At 35.0% G+C, this 26,564-nt stretch overlaps 1 protein-coding gene across 4 annotated transcripts in view; it reads right to left on the bottom strand.

Moving 5' to 3' along the window:
* ARHGAP28 (Rho GTPase activating protein 28) overlaps positions 1-26,564 on the bottom strand; it is a 176,355-nt gene that overhangs the window by 27,132 nt on the left and 122,659 nt on the right. For all 4 annotated transcript variants that reach the window (XM_025038683.1, XM_025038684.1, XM_025038682.1 and 1 more), the window contains 7 exons: positions 25,605-25,770; positions 25,419-25,510; positions 22,870-22,947; positions 11,364-11,526; positions 5,948-6,030; positions 3,384-3,581; positions 2,920-3,033 (listed from right to left, as the gene is read on the bottom strand). In XM_025038683.1, the coding sequence (XP_024894451.1) occupies positions 2,920-3,033; positions 3,384-3,581; positions 5,948-6,030; positions 11,364-11,526; positions 22,870-22,947; positions 25,419-25,510; positions 25,605-25,770 (894 nt within the window). The remainder of the gene's footprint in view (positions 1-2,919; positions 3,034-3,383; positions 3,582-5,947; positions 6,031-11,363; positions 11,527-22,869; positions 22,948-25,418; positions 25,511-25,604; positions 25,771-26,564) is intronic.

Below are 26,564 nucleotides of genomic sequence, written 5' to 3'. Positions count from 1 at the left end.
TTTTTTGAGTTCCAGTTTCTTTTTTTTTTTTTAGCAGAAATGGAAAAATTGATCCTAAAATTCATATGAAAATGCATGGAATCTAAAATAATCAAAGTTATTTGAAAAATTAAAAGTTAGAGTATTCACATTTTTCAATTTCAAAACTTATAATGAAGCTGCAATAGTCACAACAGTGTGGTACTGACATTAAGAATAGACTGATCATTAGAACAGAATACTGATCATTAGAACAGAATTAAAAGTATAGAAATAAACTCGTACAGTCAATTGATTTTTGACAAAGATGCTGAGTCCATTCAATGGGAAAGAATAGACTTTTCAACAAATGGTTCTGGGGTAACAGGATACCACATGCAAAAGAATGAATTTGTACCCCTACTTCATATCGCACACCAAAAATAACTCAAAATTGAACAAAGACACAAATATAAAAACTAAAACTATAAAATTCTTAAAAGAAAACAGAGTTAAATCTTTATGATCTTGGGTTTGACAAAGGATTCTTAGATATGACGATAAAAGCATGATCAGCAGAAGAAACAGACTTCATCATAATTAAAAACCTTTGTGGATCGAAGGACAAAAACAAATTGAATAGACAAACCATAGAATGGAGAAAAATATTTTCAAATTATATATCTCATAAGATAATTGTATCTAGAATATATGAAGTTTTACAATATAAAATAAAAAGGCAAATAACCCAAACAAAAATGGGAAAGGATCTAGACAGACATTTCTCCAAGAAAGATATACAAATGGACAACAAGCACATGAAAAGATGCTAAATATCATTAGTCCTCAGGGAAATACAAATCAAAACCACAGAGAGATACCACTTCATATCAACCAGGAGGCTAGAATAAAAAATTCTGGTAATAACAAGTGTTAGTGAGGATATGAAGAAATCTCTGAATCCTCATACACTGCTGGTGGAAATGTAAAATTGTGTAGCTGCTTTTGAAAACAGTGGCAATTCCTCAAAATAGAGTTGCCATATGACCCAGCATATACCCAAAAGACTTGGAAACATATATTCACACAAAAACTTGTATATAAATCTTTATAACAGCATTATTCATAGTAGTTAAAAGTTATAGCCAAATCAAATGTCCATCAATGGATGAATGGATAAACAATATGTGGTTTATCCATATAATGGATCATTATTCAGTCATAAGAAACAAAGAAGTACTGATACATACTATAAGTTGGATAAACCACAAAAACATAACACTAAATGAAATAAGCCAGTCACAAAAAAACCACATATTATATAATTTTCATTAACTGAAAATCTAGAATTGAGAACTCTATAGAGACATAAAGCAGATTAGCTATTACTTAGGACTGGTGAGTGAAAATGGGGTAGGCAGGGTTATGGTGATGACAGCCAAAGTGTACAGGTTTTTCTTCTGAGGTGATGAAAATATTCTGGAATTGATTATGTTACTAGCTGCACATACTTGTGAATATAATAAAAACCACTGCATTGTACATTTTAAATGGATGGATTGTATACGTGGATTATATTTCAATATAGTTATTTATTAAAAAGAAGGATACATAATAAAATGAAAAGGGAAGAAATGAAGTAATAATACATGCTACAACAGAGAAGAACCTTGAAAACATTATGCTAAGTGAAAGATGTCAGATGCAAAAGACCACCTATTATATTATTCAATTTATGTGAAATGTCAAGAATAGGTAAATTCATAGAGGTAAAAAGTAAATTAATGTATTTGAAGTGCTGTGAGGAGTGGGTAATGAGGAGTGAGTGCTTAATTGGTACAGGGTTTCATTTTGGGATAGTGAAAATATTCTGGAATTAGGTAGTGATAATGGTTGCAGAACATCGTGGATGTACTAAAACCCATGAATTGTACATTTTTAAACAGTTAAAACAGTGAATTTTCTATCATGTAAATTATTCTCAAAACAAATTAATTTTTTTCCCCCCCAAATAAATGTCATGAAGTCATTTTGCCTATAACCAATAATGGAATATAGCTATTCATCACGGTTGTGATAAATCAATTAGCAACACTCCTACCTCATCACCTTGGCGTTTACTGTTCCTTTCCCTGGATGAACTTTCCTATTCTTTCTTCCTTCAAAATTCTATCCATCCTTCAAAATGCAGCTCACATGCCACTTCCTCCATGAAGTCCATAATTTCCCATGTTGAAGGACATTTCTGTCTCCTCTGCATGGTCCTGGCACATTGTCTATACAGCTAATCTGGTACTTAATGCATATTCATTACTCTTGTGCACATCTCTCTCCCATATTTGGTATAAATACTTTTAAGGGCAAAGTGAATTTCACGTATCGCTGTATCCTCCTCAAGGTTGAATGCCATGCCTGACACTCATTGATCATTCTTAAATTAAATTAAAGCAATAAAGATAATGCTTCCAAAACCTGTTTCCATTATGTACCTTCACACAAACAACTGTACTAATGCAAAAATTCTTCAGAATTTAATGAATTTACACAAAACAACTTGAGGAGAAGATATTCTTTCAAAATCTAGTCACTAGAGAAATCTCTTTTTCTACTTATTGGATATAATGAATACTGAAATATTAAATTTAGTGCACAGGAACAAAAATGTCAACTTTCAACTTTTGTGAGAACCATTTTAGCCTTAAGTACTTAACAGAATAGAATATTAAATAATCTTCATGATAGAGTTATTTCAAAAACGTCAACCAAAAAATACGGAGTTCAATAAAATAGGAGGATCACAGTACTCTGCCATGGACACAATTTCCACAATGTTTATAGCCACAAGACTGATACTTTGTAAGAATATAAAATTTTGGTTCTAAATTGCAAGCTACTTTGTGCCTTACTTTGAGAAATAAAAATCTGAGCAGTAACAATATTTGCACCCTCATTTGTTATCACCTCTCGTTCTATGGTCTTCCTCCTTAGCAACTTTTTGACGCTTGGGAGCTGCTTCTTTAACAACATCGTAGCTTCATTCATTCTTCTGACTTGAGTGATTAAGAAAGATGGAATCTGGAAAAGAAAAATAGCTTGACTAGAAGGAAAACACTCGAATTAAACCTCCCCAGTAGATTGTCTTTGGTTATGGTAACTCCTTCTGGCCACTCAGAATCCTGGAACCAGGAACTGTGGCATCTATCCTTGTAAAGATTAGGAAAATCTAATAGGATTCTGTTTAAAAGAGAGAATGTGTTCAGGAGCAGCCCTTAAAGAATGTGTAAAGTTGCCACAGGCAACCTGGGATTATATCCTTGTATTTTCTCCCTGTAACTAAGGGCACTGCCTGCTCATGGAGCCTATATGTTCCCTGGGTGCTGGCTGACTTCCAAGGACTACGTCCCAGTCATCACACTGTTACTCACCTTCCATAAAATTTTTTGGTACTTAAGCATTAGGCGGATGATATGAGCTGCAGTGCTTGCTAACAGTAATTCTTCAGGATCAGAATGTTTGCTTCTACTGAAAAAAAGGTTTGGTGCCATTACAGTAGAAATATTCCATATACTCATTCGGTTTTTTGATTCGTTGGCAATCACTTTATTGAAGAATGTCATGAGGGCCTAAAAAGAAACAGCATTCTGTCATATAAATGTAAATTATCAAAAGGCACCACTGATTGCTACCATTTATTTCCAAACCCATTCACAGTGCCTCTGGAAAACTGTCAGAATATTGTCAGAAGTATAGAATTGTTAAATGTCATGTTTCCCCTTTACTTGATTAAAAGTGCTAATGAGAAATGTGAAGAGTTTATTCAATTCTGTTTCATCAAAATAGCTTTATTTTTATGGAATTAATTATACTGGAGTCCATATAAGTAATAATTTGCATTTTCTTATTTTCTTTTATCCTAAACAAGTTTGACAGATATTAAAATTAAATAGGAAACTAGGAAAACACTGCAGCTCAAAAAAAACATGAAATGCAGTTTTGTTAAGAAGAAAAGTAATTCTAAAATACACTCTAAAGCATTATTTTAAAAAAACTACTGTGTCCTTAAGAAAGAAAAACCTGTTAAAAATGAATACGTTATTCCTTAGCCCAAATGTAAACACAATTGAAAATTTAAAAATTTAAATTTTGAGGTGGTTGTTTTCTATTGCTTTTCAATTTTGGAATCTTTGGCAGACCAAAGTAAAATGCCTACATGCAGCTGTTTTCAGCATTAAAACAAAAGATTTGAGAAAGCTTAATAAAAGTTTGGCTGAGCAACCAAAGTATAGATGCTTATCAGATCTTCTGAAATTCACCATGAAGACTGAAATCCTAAAAGGAGATGCTTTTTAGTTTTCTGAGTTTGAAGTCTGCTACAGTATTTGTAATGAGAAAATGGATAGCACATAATAGTAATAATAGTTAACATTTATTTGACAGTTTATTGTGAGCCAGACATTATTCTTAGTACTTTATGTATCTAATCATTTTATCATCAGTCCAAATCCTGTGAGGTAGGCACTATTATTAATATAGTTTTACAGATGAGGAAGGATTGATAGCTTTGCCCAGCATCAGTTCACTAAGTGGGAAAGCGAATATTTGAACCGAAGAAATCTGATTCTTGAGCCAGAGGTCTTGATCTCTATAGCACACCAACTTCAATCTTAGTTCCAGTCATAATGTAGAGTGGGAGGGGAGAGGGGGAGAGGGGGAGAAAGAGAGGAAGAGAGGAAGAGAGAGGGAGAGAGAGGGGGAGAGAGGGGAAGAGAGGGGGAAAGAGAGAATGAATTTCTTTACCTGTTTCATAATGTTTTTTGATGATCTTCTGATAAAAATATCTTGAATTATTTGATAATTGCTGTATTCACAGTTATATGAAAGGGTAGATGACATTTTGACCCAGAGACCAGATGCATTTTATTTTTGAATGAAAGAACACTGTTTAGATAAAGCCTAAAAGAAAGCTAATAAATTTCCAGTTTTTGAAAAATTACTGAACTGTATTAGGAGATATTCACATCCTTGGGTTGAGAATGTAATATAATCAACATATATTATAATTAACACAGATGTTACATTTTCATATATAGGAGGAAAAGTCCTAACCAAAATGAAATGTCTGATAAGAGGTAGCATTAAGAATTATTTTGTTTTTAGCATTATGTTTACTGGCCTCAAAATTATTGGCTCTTTCCAACTCAGCTTTATCTCATTTCAAAGACTGTCAACACCTGTTGTACATATAACAAATTTCCTACAGTATACAGAAGCATTATCAAAATAGCAGGAGAAATTTTAATTTTTACCAACATACGGCAAATAAATTTAAAATAAAGGGAGGGATATTTGGAGTGAAGAACTAAGATATAGGATTCTATCAAATGTCCTACTATATGTTAATGGAGAAATCACTCTGAGCTTCATTTTCCTAATCCGTAAAATGGCAGAGTTCTATCAGGTAATCTCTAAAATTCAGAGATTGTAGAATTCTTTAAAGTGATCTCGTAAATTGTAAGGCATGAACATTTACAATTTTTATTTAAGTCAGTGATTTCAAATTTCTTCCCCAAGGACACTCATCAGATCTTTTGCCAGTAGACCGAAGTGGGCAACTGAGGACTAAATTTTATAAGAGATTTATATTTTATTTTTACATAATAGTCTCATTTACTTCTGACATTATTTCATTTAAGTCTTTTAACTCCGATTTTCCTACTCTTATCCCTAGGCTAGTACCTGACACGTGGTAGACATTCAATATCTCTTAATAGATTGAATGAATTAAACTGAAATGTTCAAGGAATATTCCAAAATTTACATTCTTTCTTGTCTTCCTCAGAGGAACAGCAGTGGGAATGTGGAAAGGCAATAGGTTCGTAGCACGCTCAGCTGGCTTAGAGAGCTGTCATCTCAGTTTTCATTTTTTCACCTGAGCCATTTCCTCTGACCAATAGAGCTAATGACAGATGATAAGATCAATAGAACATACCTGGGCTGAGTCCCTGTTGGCATCAGGCAGTGCCATGACCATGAGGTGTAAAGCTTGAAACTGTACTTTGATGTGAGGCCCTCCTAACAAGAAAACACAAATAACCACACATTTGGAACACCACTGATGTATTTTGACAGCATTTCTTGCTAACATCTGGTGGCAAAGAAGGTTCCTGACAGCTCTCGGTGGTAAGGACTTAGTTTTTGTTCCCAACAATGTAAATTTGTTTGCTTGGACAGACACTTCACTCTGTCAACTCCCCTTTCATATCCCATGATGCCATTGCCGAAGCACGTGGCCAAAAAGATCCTCAAAATAATCCTGGGTTTGTATAACATTTCTTTTTTCAAAGTACTTTCACAGACCTGGCTTTATTTTCAAGCTATAAACAGAAGGCCTGAAGCTCAATTCAAGAGAAAATAAAATCTTGCTTCCATTAAAAGCAGCAGCAAAGTATAATTATTAGAAGCATAGACTATAGAACCAGATTCAAATCCTGCATCTACTACTTAGTCACTGAGAGACGTTGGGCAGGCTGTTTAACTCCTCGTTACTTCTATTTTATCATCTATAACATGGGAGTAGCCATCATACCTACCTCACTGGGCTATTATAAAGACGAAATGAGTTAAAACTCAAAATCGATTAGACTTCTACATAAGACCTCAAACCATAAAACTCCTAAAAGAGAACATAAGCACTAAGCTCCTTGACACAGGTCTCGGCAATAAATTTTTAAATCTGACACCAAAAGTAAAAGCAACGAAGGAAAAATAAACAAGTAAGACTACATCAAACTGAAAAGTATCTGCACTGGAAAGGAAACCATCAACAAAATGAAAAGGTAACCTACTGAATGCGAGAAATATTTCCAAATTATGTATCCGATAAGGGGTTAATATTCAAAACATAAAGAACTCATATAGCTCAATAGCAAAAACCTCCAAACAATACAATTGAAAAATGGGCAGAAGATCAGAACAGACATTCTTCTAAAGAAGACATGCAGATGGCCAACAGGTACATGAAAAGATGCTTAACATCAAAAACCACCGTGGAAATGCTAATCGAAACCAGAGAGGTATCACTTCACACCTGTTAGAATGGCTATTTTCATAAAATCAAGAAAAAGCAAGTGTTGGCAAGGCCACAGAGAAAAGGGAACTTTTGTGCACTGTTGACGGAAGTGTAAATTGGTGCAGCCACTATGGAAAACAGTATGAAACTGTGTCAAAAAATTAAGAACAAATTCATCATATGACCAGCAATTCCACTTCTGGGTATTTACCAGAGGAAAACAAAAACTAACTCGAAAAGACATATGCACCCCCACATTCACTGCAGTATTATTTACAAAAGCCAATATATGGAAACAATCTAAGTGCCCATCAATGGATGAATAAAGAAAGAAAATGAGGTGTGTGTGTGCGTATACACACATATATACACATACTATACACACACAAAGGAATATTATTCAGTCATAAAAAGTGAAACCTTGGCATTTGTAACAACATGGCTGGACCTTGATGGCCTTATACTAAACGAAGTAAGTCATACAGAGAAAGACAAATGCTATATGACCTCTCTTATATGTGGAATTTAATCTAAAAATTATCCCCCCCCAAAACTTCCCAACTTCACAAAACCAAGCTCATAGATACAGAGAACGGATATGAAAAAAAATTTACTAAAACCTACTTAAGGTTTGTGATTTGGACAACTATATAAAATCCATTTGTAAATGCTCATATTATATTTTTGTGGGGTTGTGAGTCATGCCCTACCTTTACAGTTTTACCTAGGTTCTGATAATTACAGAAATGATACAGTTTAGTCAACTGTTAAGTCTCCCAAGGGAAATTTTCCCACCAATATTTTTGAAAGATTTGGATGTATTTTCCTTTGCCATTGTAGGTACTTTACGTAGCAAATGCACCAAAGAGCTGGACATTCACCTGAGTACCACTGAGTAAATGTCTTAAAAATGTCTAAATCCATTGCTGTGTATGAGGCAGTGCCGAGATATACAAATTTTTCACGTAGGGACAGATTGTTATATTTGGATTAGCAGTTCTTATTCAAATATGGATTCATGAAATCAGAGATGAAACCCTTTTCTAATACCAAGATAACGAAATCAATAAAGGGTGCTTTTGTGCTTAGTGGTTTACAGACAGAGTGACCCTTTTAGGTTCAGTGGGCTTTACTGCACAGCTAAAATTTCCTTTGTATGTTGGACTGCGTTTAAAAACTCATTTGTTTCTGCTTCATATTTGGCTGTCTCAAGAAGTTAGAACACCTCTTTGTTTCCATATCATTACTGTAGTGGAAACTGTAACATGATGCCTGCTTCCCCCTTTAGGACTGAAGGACCTAGTCCTTAGCTGTCAGCTCTTCCTCCAATTGTTTTGTCTAAGGTCATGATATCTTCTCAGGTGTAGTTTACGTCCAGTGACTGACTGATTCAGTGTCAAAATGCTCAACTTTCTCCCTGTAATGGGAAATGATCTGAAAGGCCACTCCAACTTTAGGGCTCTCCATAGGGTTACAAGAGGTTTGGGCTGAGGCGGCATTACCACCCAACCTTATCCTCTGCCCAATTCTGCTTCCTTTCCCTTCCCTTTCAGAAGTGTGGAATCCAAGTGTGCACTCTAATAAATGTTCTACACATACTAATTTGCTCTCAGATGCTGCTTCTGGGAAACCCAACAAAACCTCCATCATGAGCAACTGCTAAGGCATATCTATTATCAGCAAAGATGTTAACTTAAAACTTTAAATAAGGTAGCTTCTGTAAACAGGGTGCCTGGCACTAAAACATAAATAAATAAATGAGTTAGTATGTGTAGTGTTTACTTTAGTACTTGTAAATAGTTACCTCTATATGTGTTTGCTCCTGTTATGATTAATTTCACATATTCTAGGGAAGGTTGGTTATAGTTGGTTCTTTGCAGATTGTTGAGATTTTATTCCTTGACGATGACAGAAGATGGCGCCAGAGGGTTGGCATTTATACTTGTGCTCTCAATTCTGGCTCTTTCCCCATTTTAGGGAAGAGATTTTAGCAATTCTGTCCACCACTAGATAATCTGCAACCAGCTGTGCTGAAAATGTAGAGTTTACCACAGCATCCAGACTTTACTTTGTCTCTGTAGTCTCAAAATGGTCTCTTAGTGAGGAGTTCCTAGTAGGAAGCGTTATGTTCTAAAATCCCTGGGGAGTCTTCAAGTTGAAGGAATCTATTTACATTCAATAGATAAAAGGCAGTCAGCTGCCTGTAAAGTTACTTAGCTTTACAGTAGTGGACACACTTCTGTCACAGGAGGCTGTGTGCATCCAAGTTAGTAGATGACTAATGTAAATAACCATGTAATGAAGGAACAGTTGGAAGGAGTATTTATAGAATTGTATCATATCGTCTTAACACAATCTCCATGTGGATTTCTAGAAATTTATGTCAAATTTATAATTAAAAATGACACAGGACCAGAATATTTTTGAAAATAGCTAATACATGTTGACATGAGTTTACGTGAATAATAGGAACTATCAGAAGCATATCTCAGTACAAAGTATTTAGGGACAGGGAAAGCATTATTTTAATGAGCAAACTGCAGACTACGAACTGTCTATAATCTTCCAATGCAACAAGCCCTTCCCCTCCTTCCCCCAAAAAAACCTGGTGGGGAAAACAACAGATGCAGACACAGATTCTGTATTTCCATTAATTTCAAAGAAATTATGAAGTTCCCTTTAAGATTAAAAATCTAAACTGGCAAATATTTCATTTTCATTTTATTTAGGAAACCTGGCCCTTCACTTCGTTTCGTAGTTAAATCATTTGTTGCATCTTAGTTAAGAGTCTTTTTTTCCACCTGAGGTCACTATTTTCTCTAAACTTTTCATGAAAATATCTAAGGTTTGACTGATGAATTATTAGTCTTTCAATTTTATGATCAATTTTTGGGCCAACTTTAAAAAGAGAAAGTAATTACACTAGTGGAAATGACTCTATATTCTCCAAATTGTTTCAGAGTATAAAGAAGGGCAGTTTAAGCACACATACACACATGTCTAAAATTCTTTCCTTCAGAAAATCTCATCACAACTAGAGCTTACTCTAGGTGGCAAAAAGGCTATTTTCGCTGCTGGTAGCAGCCCAGAACTTTGGGCTTCCTGCAGGGTTGGCTGGTTTCAAATCATTCACTACAATAAAGTATTTTTCCCTTTCGAAGTCATACAAAAAAATGTGGACTCCTCTGTGAACCTTTTAAGGATATTTTCCAGATTCTCTGCCTTCAATGAAGTTGTACTGGCTGCAGTCAGACAGGGAACAATAGAGTTGAGCAGTGGTCAGCAGTGGTCAACCTCTTTATATGAGATATGTCCTCTCAATTTGCCTATAGCCCTTTTCTATCCATGTAGAATCACCATTTATTTAACATGCTTACACAGCAGGTCCTCGAATAACAACTCATTCAACACTGTGTCATTCAACTTATAACATGGATGAGATGCCAGAGGAACTCAACTCTTGTTTATATCAATTAGCCCATGGTAAAACTGGTTGCCCTACACATCGTTTCGCTTAAAGTCACAAAATCTATCAATGACAGTAAGTGAGGACCTACTGTACATATTTGGGTTTGCGACCCCCAAATTCCTCAGGTTAGTAGTCAAAGTCTTCACTATCTGGCCCCATTCTACTTTTCTAAATTTCTCTCTTGTCACAACCTCCAAAATATTCAACCCTTAGGCTGAAACCATGCCAAATTACTCCCTCATTGAAAATACAACACACTTTCCAGTTACTATACTTTTATCAAAGTACGTCACTTAAGGCCTAATCTATGTGACTTTGTAATTTTCAGAAATACTACGTGATATTATAATTTTCAGAGACAAAACATCTTCTGAGTAACATTTATTACATGCTACACCATCAGCGCAGGACCTCAGATTTAAAGAAAAGAGAAGGCTGATGTTTTTTGAAGGACTATTTACTACACACCAGACACCATTCTAGATGCCTTCCTTCAATACCCACAACAACCCTGTCATACAACTATTATCTGTAATTTATAGGCACAATAATGAAACTCAAAAAGGGTGACTGCATGGCTAACAGATGGTTGAACAGGAATTCAAATCTCGAGAGCCTGTTCTTTCTGTAAACCCCTCTGCCTTTTAAGGATTAAAAGACCCTCTAAATCATATCTATCAGACTTAGATACATGAATATATAAAGAGATGACTGTTTACCATCAAATACAATATTTCACCAAGCATTGCCTGGAAAGAGCAAATGCATACATTTTTGATCACATTTGATTATGCATCTTTTTTCTACTCTATGATACTTTATTGAGCTTATATTTTAGTCTGTTTATACTAAATGTTTTCCACCTACTTTCCATTAGAGTAATGAAGGCAGGTATATATTCCACAGGGAAGAGAGAAGTGGGTAGTTCTCTGAAAAATGCTTTCAACATCACTGCAGCTTCTCTATGGCACATTTTGTCCCATTTAAATTTATCAGCATTAAACTTGGCATCCAGTTCTTCACGGTATTGCTGCAAATCAAGAAAAACAGTCAATATTCAATGAGCTTTTACCATATGACCCCCTCTCTTTGAAAACTGTCATTACACACACTATTTTTGTAAATAGACTGAAAAGCCAATTTACAAGCCTAACTTTTTTCAACATGATTAAAGAACTGAACTAGTTATTTCTAAATAAATTTTTAAAAATGGATTTCTAAAATCTTTTTATAATAATGTTCAACTTTAAATTATTTGCTACTACTATACAAATATAAAAGTTCTTTACTTAGATCATAGTTTCATTTATGTGGTTTTGGCAGAATACCACCTATCCCCACATAATAATGTAGTTAGATTTTGACAAAGCCTCCATTTCCGTTTTACTCATGACCTCTTCCTTTTGCCATCCTGGTCATCTATTTCTAAATTAGATCATGAATATATGCCTCTCAGCTAGTTCATAACCAGAATGAGAAATATCCCAATAAAGGAACTCTGACCTCACTGCAACGTGCAAGTCAATGGCATCTTCCTGGAACAGTTTTATGCCAAGATATGCACATGTCTTCTACATGTTTGCATGCTTGGCAAATCTTTCATAAGGCTTAGAATACTGCGTAAAACTTTTTTAAAAAATCATTAAGCCTCCATAAATTCTACTTGAGTTATACATTTTACATTATCAATTCTATTGATTATCAGTGCCACCAATTCTCCATATTTCTTTTTCAAAGTCAAACTCATTTTCTACTGCTCCCTCGAACTACAGAGGCAGTTATAGTTAGTTCTCTGACTGACACTAACTGCTCCAAAAAGGATACTTAGGAAGGTAACATTGAAAACTCTCAGTCTTTTTAAGTCCTCTGCTTTATTTTCACGAGAAGCCCAATTCTTCCAGCCTTAACATATTCATAGCCAGAGTCAATTTCCAAAGAGTAGCTCATTAACCAGACTAAAAATAAACACTCTCATGGCTCTCAGAGCCTGCCAAACATGGGGTGCCCTGGCAAGACACATCTCTTACAGAGAGACAGACATGATTCTGGGCCACCTGCTGATGGCATCAAAAGGAGATTTTCTATCCTTGAGAAGCTCTCAATATAATAAGAATAATACTGCTAATCAATCAACCTATTTGCTGATAAATATACTTTGTAAAGCATTGAAACATACATATAAAACTCTTCCTTGAATAAAATAAAGCACAGACTGGGCTCTAAGAAGGGGGGAGGATGCATGAGATCCATCCTTTGCCTTTAGGCATCTTTTGTCCAGTGGACAGAACTATTTCATGAACTCATAATACTAAAGTAGGGTGTTAAATACTGTACGAAAGACCATGTACTGGATATTATGCAATCATGAAAAAGAATCAAACTGTGATAGGGCAAAGTCTCGAGGACAAGTGAGGAGCCTGCCAGGGGAAGAGGAAATAGAAGGGTGTCAAAGATAGAAGAAACTGTTCAAGCAGTAATACAAATGCAAAGAGACCCAGTGGGTCTGGGGAACTCCCATCAGTTCAGTGTTGTTAGAGTATCATGGGCAAGAAGGAAAGTAAAGAGAGAGAAATGAGACTGAGGAGCAGAGCCAATCCTAAGGTGATTGCACTTCATTCTGTAGGTAATGAGGCAACACTGAACATTTCCAAGCAAGAGAATGACAGGGTGACATTTACCTTTTCTGATAACCAGATGCGAAAATGATTTGGGGGAAAGTGGTGCTTGGCACTGGTTAAGGAGTAGGCTAGAGGAGAAGAAACCAGTTATTGAGTTATGTACCATTTTTGGTGATGGATAATATAAGACTAAACCTGGATAAGTAGTTGTAAGGTAGAAAGAAGGGAGGTCAATTAAGAAATTCCACTGAGGGGAAATTCTCAAGAGTCAATGACTCTGGAGCTGCTCTTAAGGAACATTGGCTGAGGATGCCAGCTTGGTGCTCTTCCCTTACCTTACCACAGCTTTCCAGTATCTCCCAGAAAAGAGCTTATATGCTCATCTGGAGCCCAAGTTACTATAACTGATGACAAGAGGATACTGCCAGATCACCTGGCCAGCAAAGCTTAAGCTTGCAGTCCCACAGTATATATTTGCATACTTTTAAAAGCTGCTCCCTCGGGGCCTGGCTTCCAAACAGTCTGAAATTAGGTACTGAGATCCTCCCCTTAGGGACACTGACAAGTCCTCAACTACTGGGAACTATTTAAAATATAATTTGCTACTTGGACAAACATAAAGGTTGGATAGATGACAAAGAGCCGGAGCAAGGTTGAATTACATGGTTTATCTTCCACGCGAAGCCACTCCTAAAGTGACAAGAAAAATGAAGAAAGCAAAGGAATGTGTTCCGAATGAAAGAACAAGAAAAACCTCAGAAATAAACCTTAACAAAACAGAGGTAAGTAATCTAGCTGATAAAGAGTTCGAAGTAATGATCATAAATATGCTCACCAAACTGGGTAGAAGAATGGATGAACACAGTAAGAACTTCAATACAGAGATGGAAAATATAGGAAAGTACCAAATAGAAGTCATAGAGCTGAAGAATACAATAACTGAACTGAAAAATACACTAGAAGGGTTCAATATCAGACTAGCTGAAAAAGAAGAAAGAATCAGTTAACTCAAAGATAAGGTAGTAGAATTCACCTAATCAGAGCATAAGAAAAAAAAATGGGAAAAAGTGAAGATAGCTTAAAGGGGCTTATGTGACAACATGAACTGGACTAACATTTATATTATAGGTGTGTCAGAAGGAGAAGAGAGAAAAAGGGGCAGAAATCTTGTTTGAAGAAATAATGGCTGAAAAATTCCCTAATCTGGGATCCAGATCCAGGAAACCCAGAGTTCCAAGTAAGATAAACCCAAAGACACCCATAATAAGAAATATCATAATTAAAATACCAAAAGTTAAAGACAAGGAGAGAATATTAAAAACTGAGAGAAAAATAACCTGTTATACAAAAGGGAACAAGACCATCAGCAGATTTTTAAGCAGAAACTTTACAGACCACAAGGAAGTGATATATTCAAAGTGCTAAGAAAAAAACTTTCCAACCAAGAATATTCTACCCAACAAAGGTATCATTCAGAATGGAAAGAGAGACAGTTTCCCAGACAAGCAAAAGCTAAAGGAACTCATCACCACTAAAAGGCCCTTACAATAAATGTTAAAGGGACTTCTTTAAGCTGAAAAGAAAGGGCACTAATTAGTAATGATAAAACATATGAACGTATAAATCTCACTGGATTTACATAGCAAAAGTTACAGATTAATTACTTAGAAAGCTAATATGAAGGCTAAGAGATAAAAGTAGTAAAAATAACTATGACTGCAATAATTAGTTAAGAGATACACAAGATAAAAAGATATAAAATGTGACATCGAAAATAAAACATGGGATGGGGGAGAGTAGAAATATTGAGCTTTAGTAGGAAATCAAACTTAAGTTGTTGTCAAATTAAAATAGACTTTGAAAGATATAAGTTGTTATATGTAAGCCTCATGGTAACCACAAAGCAAAAATCTGTAGTAAATATACAAAAGACAGAGAAAGGAATACAAGTGTACAACTAAAGAAAGTCATCAAACCACAAAGGAAGAGAGCAAGAGGAGAAGAAAGGAATGGAGAGGGACTACAGAACACTCAGTAAACAACAAAATGGCAGTAAGTGCATACCAATCAATAATCACTTTAAATATAAATGGACAAGATTCTCTAATAAAAAGATATAAAAGGATCGAATGGAAAAGAACAAGACCCGTCTATATGCTGCCTATAAGAGACTCATTTTAGATTTAAGAACACAAAGAAACTGAAAGTGAAGGGATAGAAAAAGATATTCCATGCAAATGGAAACCAAAAGAAAGCTGGAGTAGCTATACTTATATCAGACAAAACAGACTTTAAAACAAAGACTGTAATTAGAAACAAAGATAAGCATTACATAATGATAAAGGGGACAATCCATCAATAGAATATTTGGAAATATTTATGCACTCAACATAGGAGCACCAAAATATATAAAGCAAATATTAACAGAGTTAAAGGAAGAAATAGGCAATAATACAACAATAGTAGGGGATTTTGATATCCTACTGATATCAATAAATAGATCATCAAGACAGAAAATCAATAACATCGGCCTAATATGACACATTAGGTCAGATGGACTTAAATATATAGAAACATATATAGAAGTATTCCATCCAAAAGCAATAGTATACACCTTCTGTTCACATGCATATGAAACATTTTCCATGATAGATCATATGTTAGGCCACGAAACAAGTCATAAGACATTTAAGAGGACTGGAATCATATCATACATCTTTTCCAACCACAATGTTATTACGTTAGAAATTAATTACATAAAAAAACTGGAAAATTTATGAATATGTAGAGATTAAATCACATGCTTTTGAGCAACCAATGGGTCAAAGAAGAAATCAAAAAAGAAATAAAAAAAATAGCTCAAAACAAGCAAAAATGGAAATACACCAAAATTTGCAGCAAAAGTGGTTTTAAGAGGGAAATTCATAGCAATAAATATCTACCTCAAAAAAAAAGTCTAAAATAAGCAACCTAAACTTATACCTCAAAGAACTAGAAAAAGAACAAATAAATTTCAAAATTAGTAAAGGAAGGAAATGATAAATATTCGAGCAGAAATAAATGTAACAGACATTAAAAGACAATAGAGAAGATCAATAAAACTAAGAGCCTATTTTCTGAAAAGTAACGAAATTGACAAGCCTTTACCTAGGATCACCAAGAAAAAAGAAAGGACTCATAAATAAAACCAGATATGAAAGAGGAGATGTTGTAACTGATACCACAGAAAAACAAAAAATTATAAGGGACTACTATGAACAATTATATGCCAAAAAGTTGTATAACTTAAATTCCTAGAAACATACAACTTACCAAGACTGAATCATGATGAAATAGAAAATCTGAACAAACTGATTACTAGTAAAGAGATTGAATCAGTAATCAAAAATCTACCAACAAACAAAAGTCCAGGACCAGGCAATGTCACTGATGAATTCTACCAAACATTCAAAGAAGGATTAATACAAATCTTTCTCAAACTTTTCCATAAAACAGAAGATGTGAGAACTTTTCCAAACTCATTTTATGTGCCCAGTATTACCCTGAAGCCAAAACCAGAAAAGGACACCACAAGAAAAGAAAATGAAAGACCAATATATCCCTGATGAACATAGGAGCAAAAATCCTTAATGAAATATTAGCAAACCAAATTCAATAATACATTAAAAGGACCAATGTACTGGTAAGTCAATAAAATAATATACATCATAATCAAGTGGGATTTATTCCAGGGATGCAAGGATAGTTCAACACTGCAAGTACGTCAAAGTGATACACATTAATAAAATGAAAGATGTCAATAGATGTCAAAAAGCATCTGACGAAATTGAGCACCCACTGTGATTAAAAACTCTCAACAAAGTGTGTATAGAGGAAATATACCTCAACATAATAAAGGCTATGTATGACAAGCCCATAGCTAACGTCATACTAAATGATGAAAAGCTGAAATCCTTTCCTCTAAGATCAGGAAGAAGACAAGGATGCTCATTCTTTTAATGTTTATTCAACATAGTATTGAAAGTCCTAGCCAGAGCAATTAGGCAAGAAAAAGAAATAAAAGTCATCCAAATCAGAAAGGAAGAAGTAAAACTGTCACTATTTGCAGATGACATGCTCTTATATATAGAAAACTCCAAAGATTCCATCAAAAACCTGTCAGAACTCATAAACAAATTCAGTAGAGCTGTAGGATACAAAATCAATACACAAAAATCTGTTGTGTTTATGTACACTAATACGAAACTATCAGAGAAATTAAGAAAACAATCCCAATTACAATTGCATCAAAAAGAATACTATACCTAGGAATAAATTTAACCAAGGAGGTAGAAGACCTATACTCTGAAAACTATAATACTCTGATGAAAGAAACTGAAGAAGAAACAAATAAATGAAAAGTTATTCTGTGCTCATTAACTGGAAGAACCAACATTGTTAAAATGTGCATACTACACAAAGCGATCTACAGATTCAATGCAATAAAAATTCCAATGGAATTAAAAAAATAAGTAAAATAATCTTAAACTTTGTATGGAACCACAAAAACTCCCAAAGAGCCAAAATGATCTTGAGAAAGAACAACAAAGTTGGAGGCATCATGCTCCCTGATTTTAAACTATATTACAAAGTATAATAATTTAAAAAGTATGGAATTGGCATAAAAACAAACACTCAGATCACTGAAACAGAATAGAGAGCCCAGAAATAAATCCGCACATATGTGGTCAATTAATTTACAACAAAGGAACCAAGTATGTAATGAAGAAAGAACAGTCTTGTTAATAAATGGTGTTGGGAACACTGGACAGCCATACACAAAAGAATGAAACTCAACCACTATCTTACACCATACACAAAAATCAACTAATAATAGATTAAACATTTGAATGTAAGACCTGAAACCATAAAAATCCTAGAAGAAAACATAGGCAGTGAGCTTCTTGACATAAGTCTTGGTGATAATTTTTTTTTGATCCGACACCAAAAGCAATAAAAGCAAAAATACGTAAGTGGGATGACATCATACTACAAAGCTTATGCACAGCAAAGGTAACCATCGACAAAATGAAAAGACAAACTACTGAATGTGAGAAATATTTGCAAATCATATATCTGAAAAGAGGTTAATATATAAAATATATAAAGAACTTATATGACTCAGTAGCAAAAAAAAAAAAAAAAAATCAATTCCAAAGAAGACATACAGATGGCCAATAGCTACATGAAAAGAAGCTCAACATCATTAATCATTAAAGAAATGCAAATCAACATCAGAACGAGACAGCACCTCATATCAGTTATCAAAAAGACAAGAAATAGCAAGTGTTGGCAAGGATGTGGAGCAAAGGGAATGCTTGTGCACTGTTGATTAGAATATAAATTGGTGTGGCCACTATGGAAAACTAGGTATGGAGCTGTATTAAAAAATTAAAAATAAATGCAACAATTTCACTTCTGTATATTTGTCTGAAGAAAACAAAAACACTAACTCAAAAAATATGTACCTCCATATTCATTGCAGCATAATTTATAATAGCCAAGATATGGAAACAATCTAAGTGTCCATCAATGGATGAATAGATAAAGAATAGTGGTAGGTATATAAATAATGGAATATTATTCAGCCATAAAAAAGAATGAAATCTTGTCATTTGTGGCAACATGATAGATCTTGAGGGCATTATGCTAAGTGAAATAAGTCAAATAAAGTCAATTACCGTATGATCTCACTTTTATGTGGAATCAAAAAAAAAAGTTCATGGATGTGGTTCCATAGTGTAGCTGTTAGCACATCTGCTTTAAACCCAGAAGGTCCTGGGTTCGCGCCCCAGTAGAGCCACGGTCCATGATCTACAGCCATGCCACCCTGCACAAGCCTGATGTCTGATGTCAGAAGCTAAGCAGGGTCGGGCCTGGTTAGTACTTGGATGGGAGACCAGGTGCTGTAAGCGTAAATAATAATTAAAAAAAAAATGTTTATAGACACAGAAAACAGATTAGTAGTTGCCAAAGGCAGGGGGTTCAGGGTGGGAGAAATGGGTGAAGGGGGTCAGAAAATAAAAGGAAAAAAGAATCAGTGATAAACTGAATATGAGACTCAGAGAAGTAACAGTCCAAGATGATTCTCATCTCAGATTGCTAGCTAGAGCAATGGGGCAGATGGAGGTGCTGTTAATAGGAAACACAGAAGGGGAAGCAAATGTTTTCCATCCATTCCTTGGTACCACTGATAAGCAAAGGGGTAATAGGTTTCAAGTGGGCAGGAAGCACTAGCAAGAGCAGAATAATTCAAATTCATATCCTACATATCGCTGCCATAGGAAGCTATCTGAAACACTAACGTGACCATCATTCTAACCTGTCAGTGGTTCTGTTACCTAAAAGGCAACATGACTCCACTTTCAACAGCAGGCTCTATTACCAGATTCTTTAGATTTTTATCCAAATCCCACAACTGACTACCTATATGGCCTGTGCCTCAAGTTTCTCACTGTGTAACAGGGATATTAAAATGACCTCACAGGGATTAAACCAGATAATATAATGTAAAGCTCAAGGGGCAGGGCCTGCCATACAGTAAGTGCTCAATAAATACCAGCTGCTCATTCTATCCCCCTCCTCTTGATCTGTTATAACCTTTAGTATTATTTCCACGGGAAACCCAGCATATGAGATTGTGGATATTTGGGTAATACTATCACTTCATCTTGTCTGGATGGCCAGTATTAAATAAAACTGAAAGAACATCCTCTATTGGTTTCAACCAGAGCAGACGTGGAGTGTAGGAGCAGAGCTGATATTTCTGTGGTCCTAAATATAAAACCATATAAATCAGGTGTTGGATTTACCTTGCTAAAGACAGGGAGAAGCTATGTTTTCTGTCAAATGATAATGAGAACACTAGGCAAGGGTCAGAGCATGCCCTTCAATCTCCTTTGAGCAAATATACAGCCTGCCACCATTTCTGAGGTAGTTTTATAATAATGCAAATGATCTGCCTTCAACTCCAAAAGCCAGTTCAGAAGGGAAACCAGCAGACCAGGTAACTTAATTATAAAACATTTAGAGCAGCCTCAGAAAAACTGAAATGAATCAAAAACAAAACTTCAAATGTCAAACAGTCTGCCTTTTTCCATAAAATATATTCCCCAATGTTTGGCTCAAATTTGTCTTATTTGGTAAAAAATCATTGGAAACACCAAAGTATTAAATTGGTTCCAAATGATCTTAAATACAGGAATGGGCTCCACTGTTATGGCCCCTATGTGGTTAAAACTAGCAGCTTCCCCTCAACACTGAGTTCCTGTTAGTTTTACCAGGCCCTGAAAGCACAAAATCAGGCTGGATTATTCATAATGATAAATTAGTGTTAGTGTCATCCACTTGGCACAATTTGAGGATAATTATAATGGAGTTTTTTTTTAACGGTCTTTCCCCAAGTATAATACGAGAAAAAATAATCTAACATGAAATTACAAAACAAAACAAAACAAAAAAGTTTAAAATTTGAACAAAGGAGAGAAAAAAGACCCCTTTTATATATCAAGTTACAATGCCTCTCTAACTGCAATATTCTCCTGTTTCTGTTCACTGGCCCAGATTTCTTTCAAATTGGCTTTCTTGGCGCTCAAACCATGAAAACATCTGGATTACATTTTTTTGGACTAACAAGAGATGAAATAAATAGGCTGAAACTACGTAAAACTGATTAGAGGAGAAAAGGGACTTTTACCTAAATGTGATTCAGAAATGTATGTGCCTATAAGAACACTTTGCAGGAATTATTAGCTTTGATAAATATTTTTCAGTCAAAGATTAGCTAAAGAAAAGTAATTTCTGCTATGATGTTAAAATTCACGTACAGAAGAAATGTCATGTAACGTTTTCTCTTTTCAACTATTTAAAAAGAGAACTTTAAATCATATTCATTACGCTTTTCTCCCTCCCTCTCTCCCTCTCCCTCTCTTTCTCTGTCTCTGTCTGTCTCTGTCTCTCTGTCTCTCTGTCTCTCTCTCTGTCTCTCTGTCTGTCTGTCTCTCTCTCTCTTCACACACACACACACACACACACACAGAACCAGTAAGAATATGGGCAAATACAACTCCCCAACTATGGAGAGATGTTTAGAGGGATACAGTCTAACTGTGTTTAAGAAATTCTTTTCTATGACTTCATTTTGGTTCTCTGATTCTACAGACACAACCAAAAGTTTAACCAAAATGATGGCCTTCATCCTCAGATTGAGGATACATCTGTTCAGCAGTTTATATAATAACCATACATATGAGAACCTAACACAAAAGAAGATTCAATTTAGAATGTATAAACCTTAAGGAGTAATTAGGAATTTTCCTGCCTTCCAAATGAACTGGTGCCAATATTTAGTAATCTTCACTCTGAGATGTCACAGTTCCCAAAAATGCCTTGATCCATTCTGCCACTGGCAAACTATGGTGCATTGCTTAGATTTCCCATCAAAAAGAACTTGCTGATTATTTGCAGAAATCCAAATAGTTGACTCCCCCCGCTGTTAGCACCTTCTGATCTGCCTCAGCCCCTTCTTCTTAGGAAGCCCTAGCAATTGCTTAGTGCTGTGTGGAGACTGGGGCTTGGCCTATCCTCCTCCGTGCAGGGCTGTTTCATGGGACTGCATAAACTATCAGACCTGAATTGTCATCTGAGGCTCAGCCTGCCCATCCCTGATTTTAGAAGCACTATCTCCTACTAATCCTCTCTTACTCCTAACTTCATTCTGGGATCTGCTTTCTGGAGTTTCCAATAGACATAGCCTATTTATTCTGTTTCCATTTAGAAAAACATCTCATGAGATTTCTATATAAAAACTTGGAGACTTCTGAAACAAGCATAATTTCCCAAAACATGCACCAAAATGAATTAATGAGGAATGCTTCTCTGCCTCTACACATTTCCTTTTAATAGTTTCTAAACAGAAAGTTCACTTTTCCCTCGCCCTGAGACTTTTTTCTCAGGGATTCATCATTTAAAACTCCTCGTGTTTCCATGTTCACCAGCCAGTGAATGATATGAGGCAGGAAGAAATTCTTCATTGTGCATGACCACCAGTAAACAAAGTGGGACTATCTAACTGGAAACGTATGAGAAAAGTTTTTCTTTTCTAATGATTCTTTACTGTACTGTAGAGTTTGCCACCGTATAGAAATAAGAAAGCAAAGTAAATGGATTCATATTGCATGGGTGGTTTTATATTCAGAAAGTAACATTACTTTAAAAATGAAACTGGGTTTTACAAAAGCTGAGTGTGTACTGCAGTGGTTACAGCCATTCCTACAAATTCTTATAATGACCTTCATTAATAGGAGAGCTGAAGAATATTTCTAAGTACAAAGCAACTGATAATGGAGATAAGGGCTCTTATAATATTGGCTTAGTAAATTCCATGACTGAAAGGAACACAGCAAACTAAAGTGTTTAATCCAAAAACAGTGCTGGAAGTTTTCAACTTTTATTAACTAAAGATAGGCAGTAGTTTTTGATGGTGAGTTGATGTGTTGTTTCACTGTTGTTGGTTTTTTATTATTGTTTTAATTTAAAAGAATACACAACTCTGGTCCATGAAACAACATCTAAGCATAGATATCACGGAATAATAGGTAGGGCCAAGTGATAGTACCAAAAACAACAACAATAAGAATACTTGATACCTGATGCTTGTATGGACTGGGTCTAGTTAGCTTAGATCTCTAACTAGGAAGAGAGAAAATATTCAGTACCTTGACTTTGGCAGTACATCCTGAAAGTCGAAAAATTCCTTCAGATTCCAGACCTGATTCCTCAACTTTCTCAAAAAACTAGAAAGCAATGAATGATACATTACAAAAATAAATATCTTCACATGATTATAAACATCTGAAATAATAATGATTACAACAAACGATAAATTACCAAGCATATATACATGTACTTGAATGTCTAGTTGTGTTCACAACACTCTATGAGAGCTACATTAGCCTACAAGTTATAAATGAGGAAATGAAGACTTAGAGCTGTTGTATCATTTCCAAGGATCATCCTTAAAAGTAATGGCACTGACTCTCTCAAGCTTATGCTCTTTACCAAGGAAGTATGCTCCCACTTAGTTATTTTAAGATCTAATTATTAGATCTATTTTTGCAGACAGACCAGTGAGAAGAGATTCTAAATTCACTATCATTAGTTGTAACTACTCTGGCTAAGAAACTATAGGAATTCTAGAAATCTGACCAAGGAGGTAGAAATTATAAAGGCTTATAGCTCTCATGAACTCTTGTGGTGATGATGATGGTGTCAAAATAATGATAACAACAACAACAACAACCATTAACACTGATTGTGTACTTTCTGCACGTCGGATACCATTCTCTGTACTTTACATCTATTAACTCATTTAAACCCTCACAATAATCCTACGAGGCAGGTACTATTAGTATCCTCATTCTACTGCTGAGGAGACTGAGGCATGGAAACGATAAATGATGTGCCCAAGTTCACCCAAGAACAAGATCCAGAGTCTGCCATTTCCCCTTCAAGATATTCAAGGAAATTTTTGTAGGTATGGAGAGAAATAGATATTTAGGAGGAAGAAACAGGTCCACAAGAAGCTCTGTCCTTTACACAGAGGACAAAAAGTTGTAATTCTGGTTCTAATTCAAGGAAGGAAAGAAAACCTTAGAGTCACCGTGGCCTTTAGCTTTGGATATATACTGTAGTGCTTTTCATATCTACCTCTTGCTGGCTGTGTGTTCTTGGATAAGTCTCTTCTTGTGGATGTGTTGCCTTCTCCTAAATATAAGGGTAATGCCTCAAGCTATTAAATGAGGAACACTTAATATTAGTAGTAATAACAGCTAACATTTATTGAGTTGATAATATGATATAAATCCAGATTTATTTTAACTAGCATTTATTATGCACCTTTCATTTGCTAAATTCTGTGCTAGGTTTTTGTACCTACATTAATAATAATAAATTCATGTATTGAATCTTCTCAGTTTTTTATTTTTACACATTTTCTTCAAACTCTGTCCTTTACACAGAGGACAAAAGTTGTAATTCTGGCTCTCAAGGAAGGAAAGAGAACCTTAGAGTCACCGTGGCCTTTAGCTTTGGATATGTACTGCAGTGCTTTTCATATCTACCTCTTGCTGGCTGTGTGTTCTTGGATAAGTTATCTCAACCTACGATGCCTCAGTTGCCTCGTCAGTAGAAGTGAGATAACACTGAAATTCTCGGGCTGTTTGGCACTGACCAGACGTGACAGGATATGGAAGGCACTGGCACAACTTTGTGCAGGACAGGCACTCGACAGATGGCCCCTGTGCACACTAGCACATTGCTGGTATCATTTGCCATCCTCCCATTGGTAGCCAATCAATCACCTGATTTGAGGAGTAACTCAATTTGAGGCACTGGTAGCAAAATTTAGAAAGATAATACAGAGATGTATAATTATTACTGTGAATAAACTAAGTTTCCTCAATCAATACTTTTACATATCCTTTAAAAACTCAATTTAAAATTCAGTAAGGTTGGTGTGTAGGGCTTGGAGTTTTAATTGTGCCACTGGATGTCACTGTTGAATAAATGACTACTTAGGTAAACCAGTATAAACAGTTGGCTATAAAAAACATGACTTAAAAGGAAATGAACCATTCACCAATGATAGAGATATTAGGATATGATAGTTCAGATAATATCACTTTCAAAATTTCTCAGACCAAAATTCTTCTTCATCTAGATGTATCCTATCTTCCCAGTCATATCTAAAAAAACACTGGAAACAAGCTGATTTTCAGACTTTATTAAGCTTTGTTTGGAAAATTCATTTCAATAATTATAGGTACACCTTTTGAAACACCCAACCTATGATCTATCTCGGCAAATACTTGTATGATCAGTAAATGTATTAGTGATAATTAATTGTCATCTTTTATCCCAGACAGAATAATCAAATACACATACAAACACATACACAGACATGATAAATTTTTTAAAAATTAGAAAACACATAACCAAAGGGAGCCATGTCATGGAGCATCTGAATCCATCATCTGATGCTTTATGATCAGACAATAAGCTCCGAAAGTTCACAACAAGGCAAATTGGTCCAAATGATTGTGAAACGTCATGGGGATTCATGGAAAGCTGAAAATCACCAACAGCTTGACTCCTAATAAGGCTTTAGCATCTGTAAATCTAAAGTAAAATTCACTAGTGGGTTTACAAATAGCAAACTGCAAGCAAGAGGCTCTCTTAATTCCCCATTCATTCACATGCTACTCACTTTTTGTAACACAAGGGGAACTTTCACTTCAGGGTCTTTCTTTCGGTCATTGTCCAGTAGGACTGTAAGTGGAACTCCAAAAATTCCATTGTCTTCATTGTAAAATGTCAAGAAAGAAAAAAAGAATACATCTTATTCCATTGTATCAAACTATTAGAATGAGAAGAAATCAGACTTCTTAATTACCTCGTCCTTTTACTTTCTCTGTTTTGTTTCTTTTCAGTTGAATTCCAAAGGCATCAAAAAAGGCTGTCAATTCAATCAGAGAGAGATGGCGGATTTTCTTCATGTCTTCAGCAGACAGATCTCCTGCTTCAGTTAGGCCAAGTCTGGTTTTTTGAACAATAAATTTCTAAAATACATAGTAAAAATTTTTTATGACAAAGGAAAATTATTATACCTTCATTCAAATGCCACCTTGACATTCGAAACCTTTACAGCAAGACATGCTATTTGCAAAAATATCTTTGAGTAGTATGCTGCATCACAGGGAGATTATAAACATGAATTTTAGAACATTTGAAGATCTCTACTATGTTAAATTAGAAGCAAAACAGTGGTCTAAGTATACTATAACATTGCTATCACAACTGTAAAAATCACTTTCTTCTAAGAAAAATTCTGTATCATCAACTATGTACATCCCAGACATCACATGAAATGTACATACCATGGGCACATGTGAGACATGCATACAGGCACACCATCTAGGTACTCCCAGGAGAGCTTCTGATATATATTTTTTATTTTAGACCATTAATCCTAAAATCAGACATCATTAATTCTCTTCTGCATACTTTAAAAGACTGTAAATAATTTCCAAACTGAAACTGATTGCACATGCTTGCTGAGACAGTAGTTATTCTACCTTAAAAATCAACTTTACATGACCCCAAAGCCTTAAAAAAGAAAAATTCATTAAAAGTGCCAAATAATCATACCATCATTTTGAAGAAGATATTGTTATATTCTCCATTTCCATACTAGAAGGCAAAATATATTTTAACAACGAAAACCCTTCAACAATCCAGAAATATGTGAAGATGATAAGTAAGACCTTTTAAAAGCAAGAGACTGTTCTTATATAATATGTAAGTAATAATGATAAAATATAAGTATTATACAATAAGTACAATAGATAATTAT

The sequence above is a fragment of the Pteropus alecto genome, unplaced genomic scaffold, assembly GCF_000325575.1.
Source record: "Pteropus alecto unplaced genomic scaffold, ASM32557v1 scaffold146, whole genome shotgun sequence".
Taxonomy (NCBI): Eukaryota; Metazoa; Chordata; class Mammalia; order Chiroptera; family Pteropodidae; genus Pteropus; species Pteropus alecto.
This window is presented reverse-complemented; position numbering and strand designations above follow the sequence as displayed.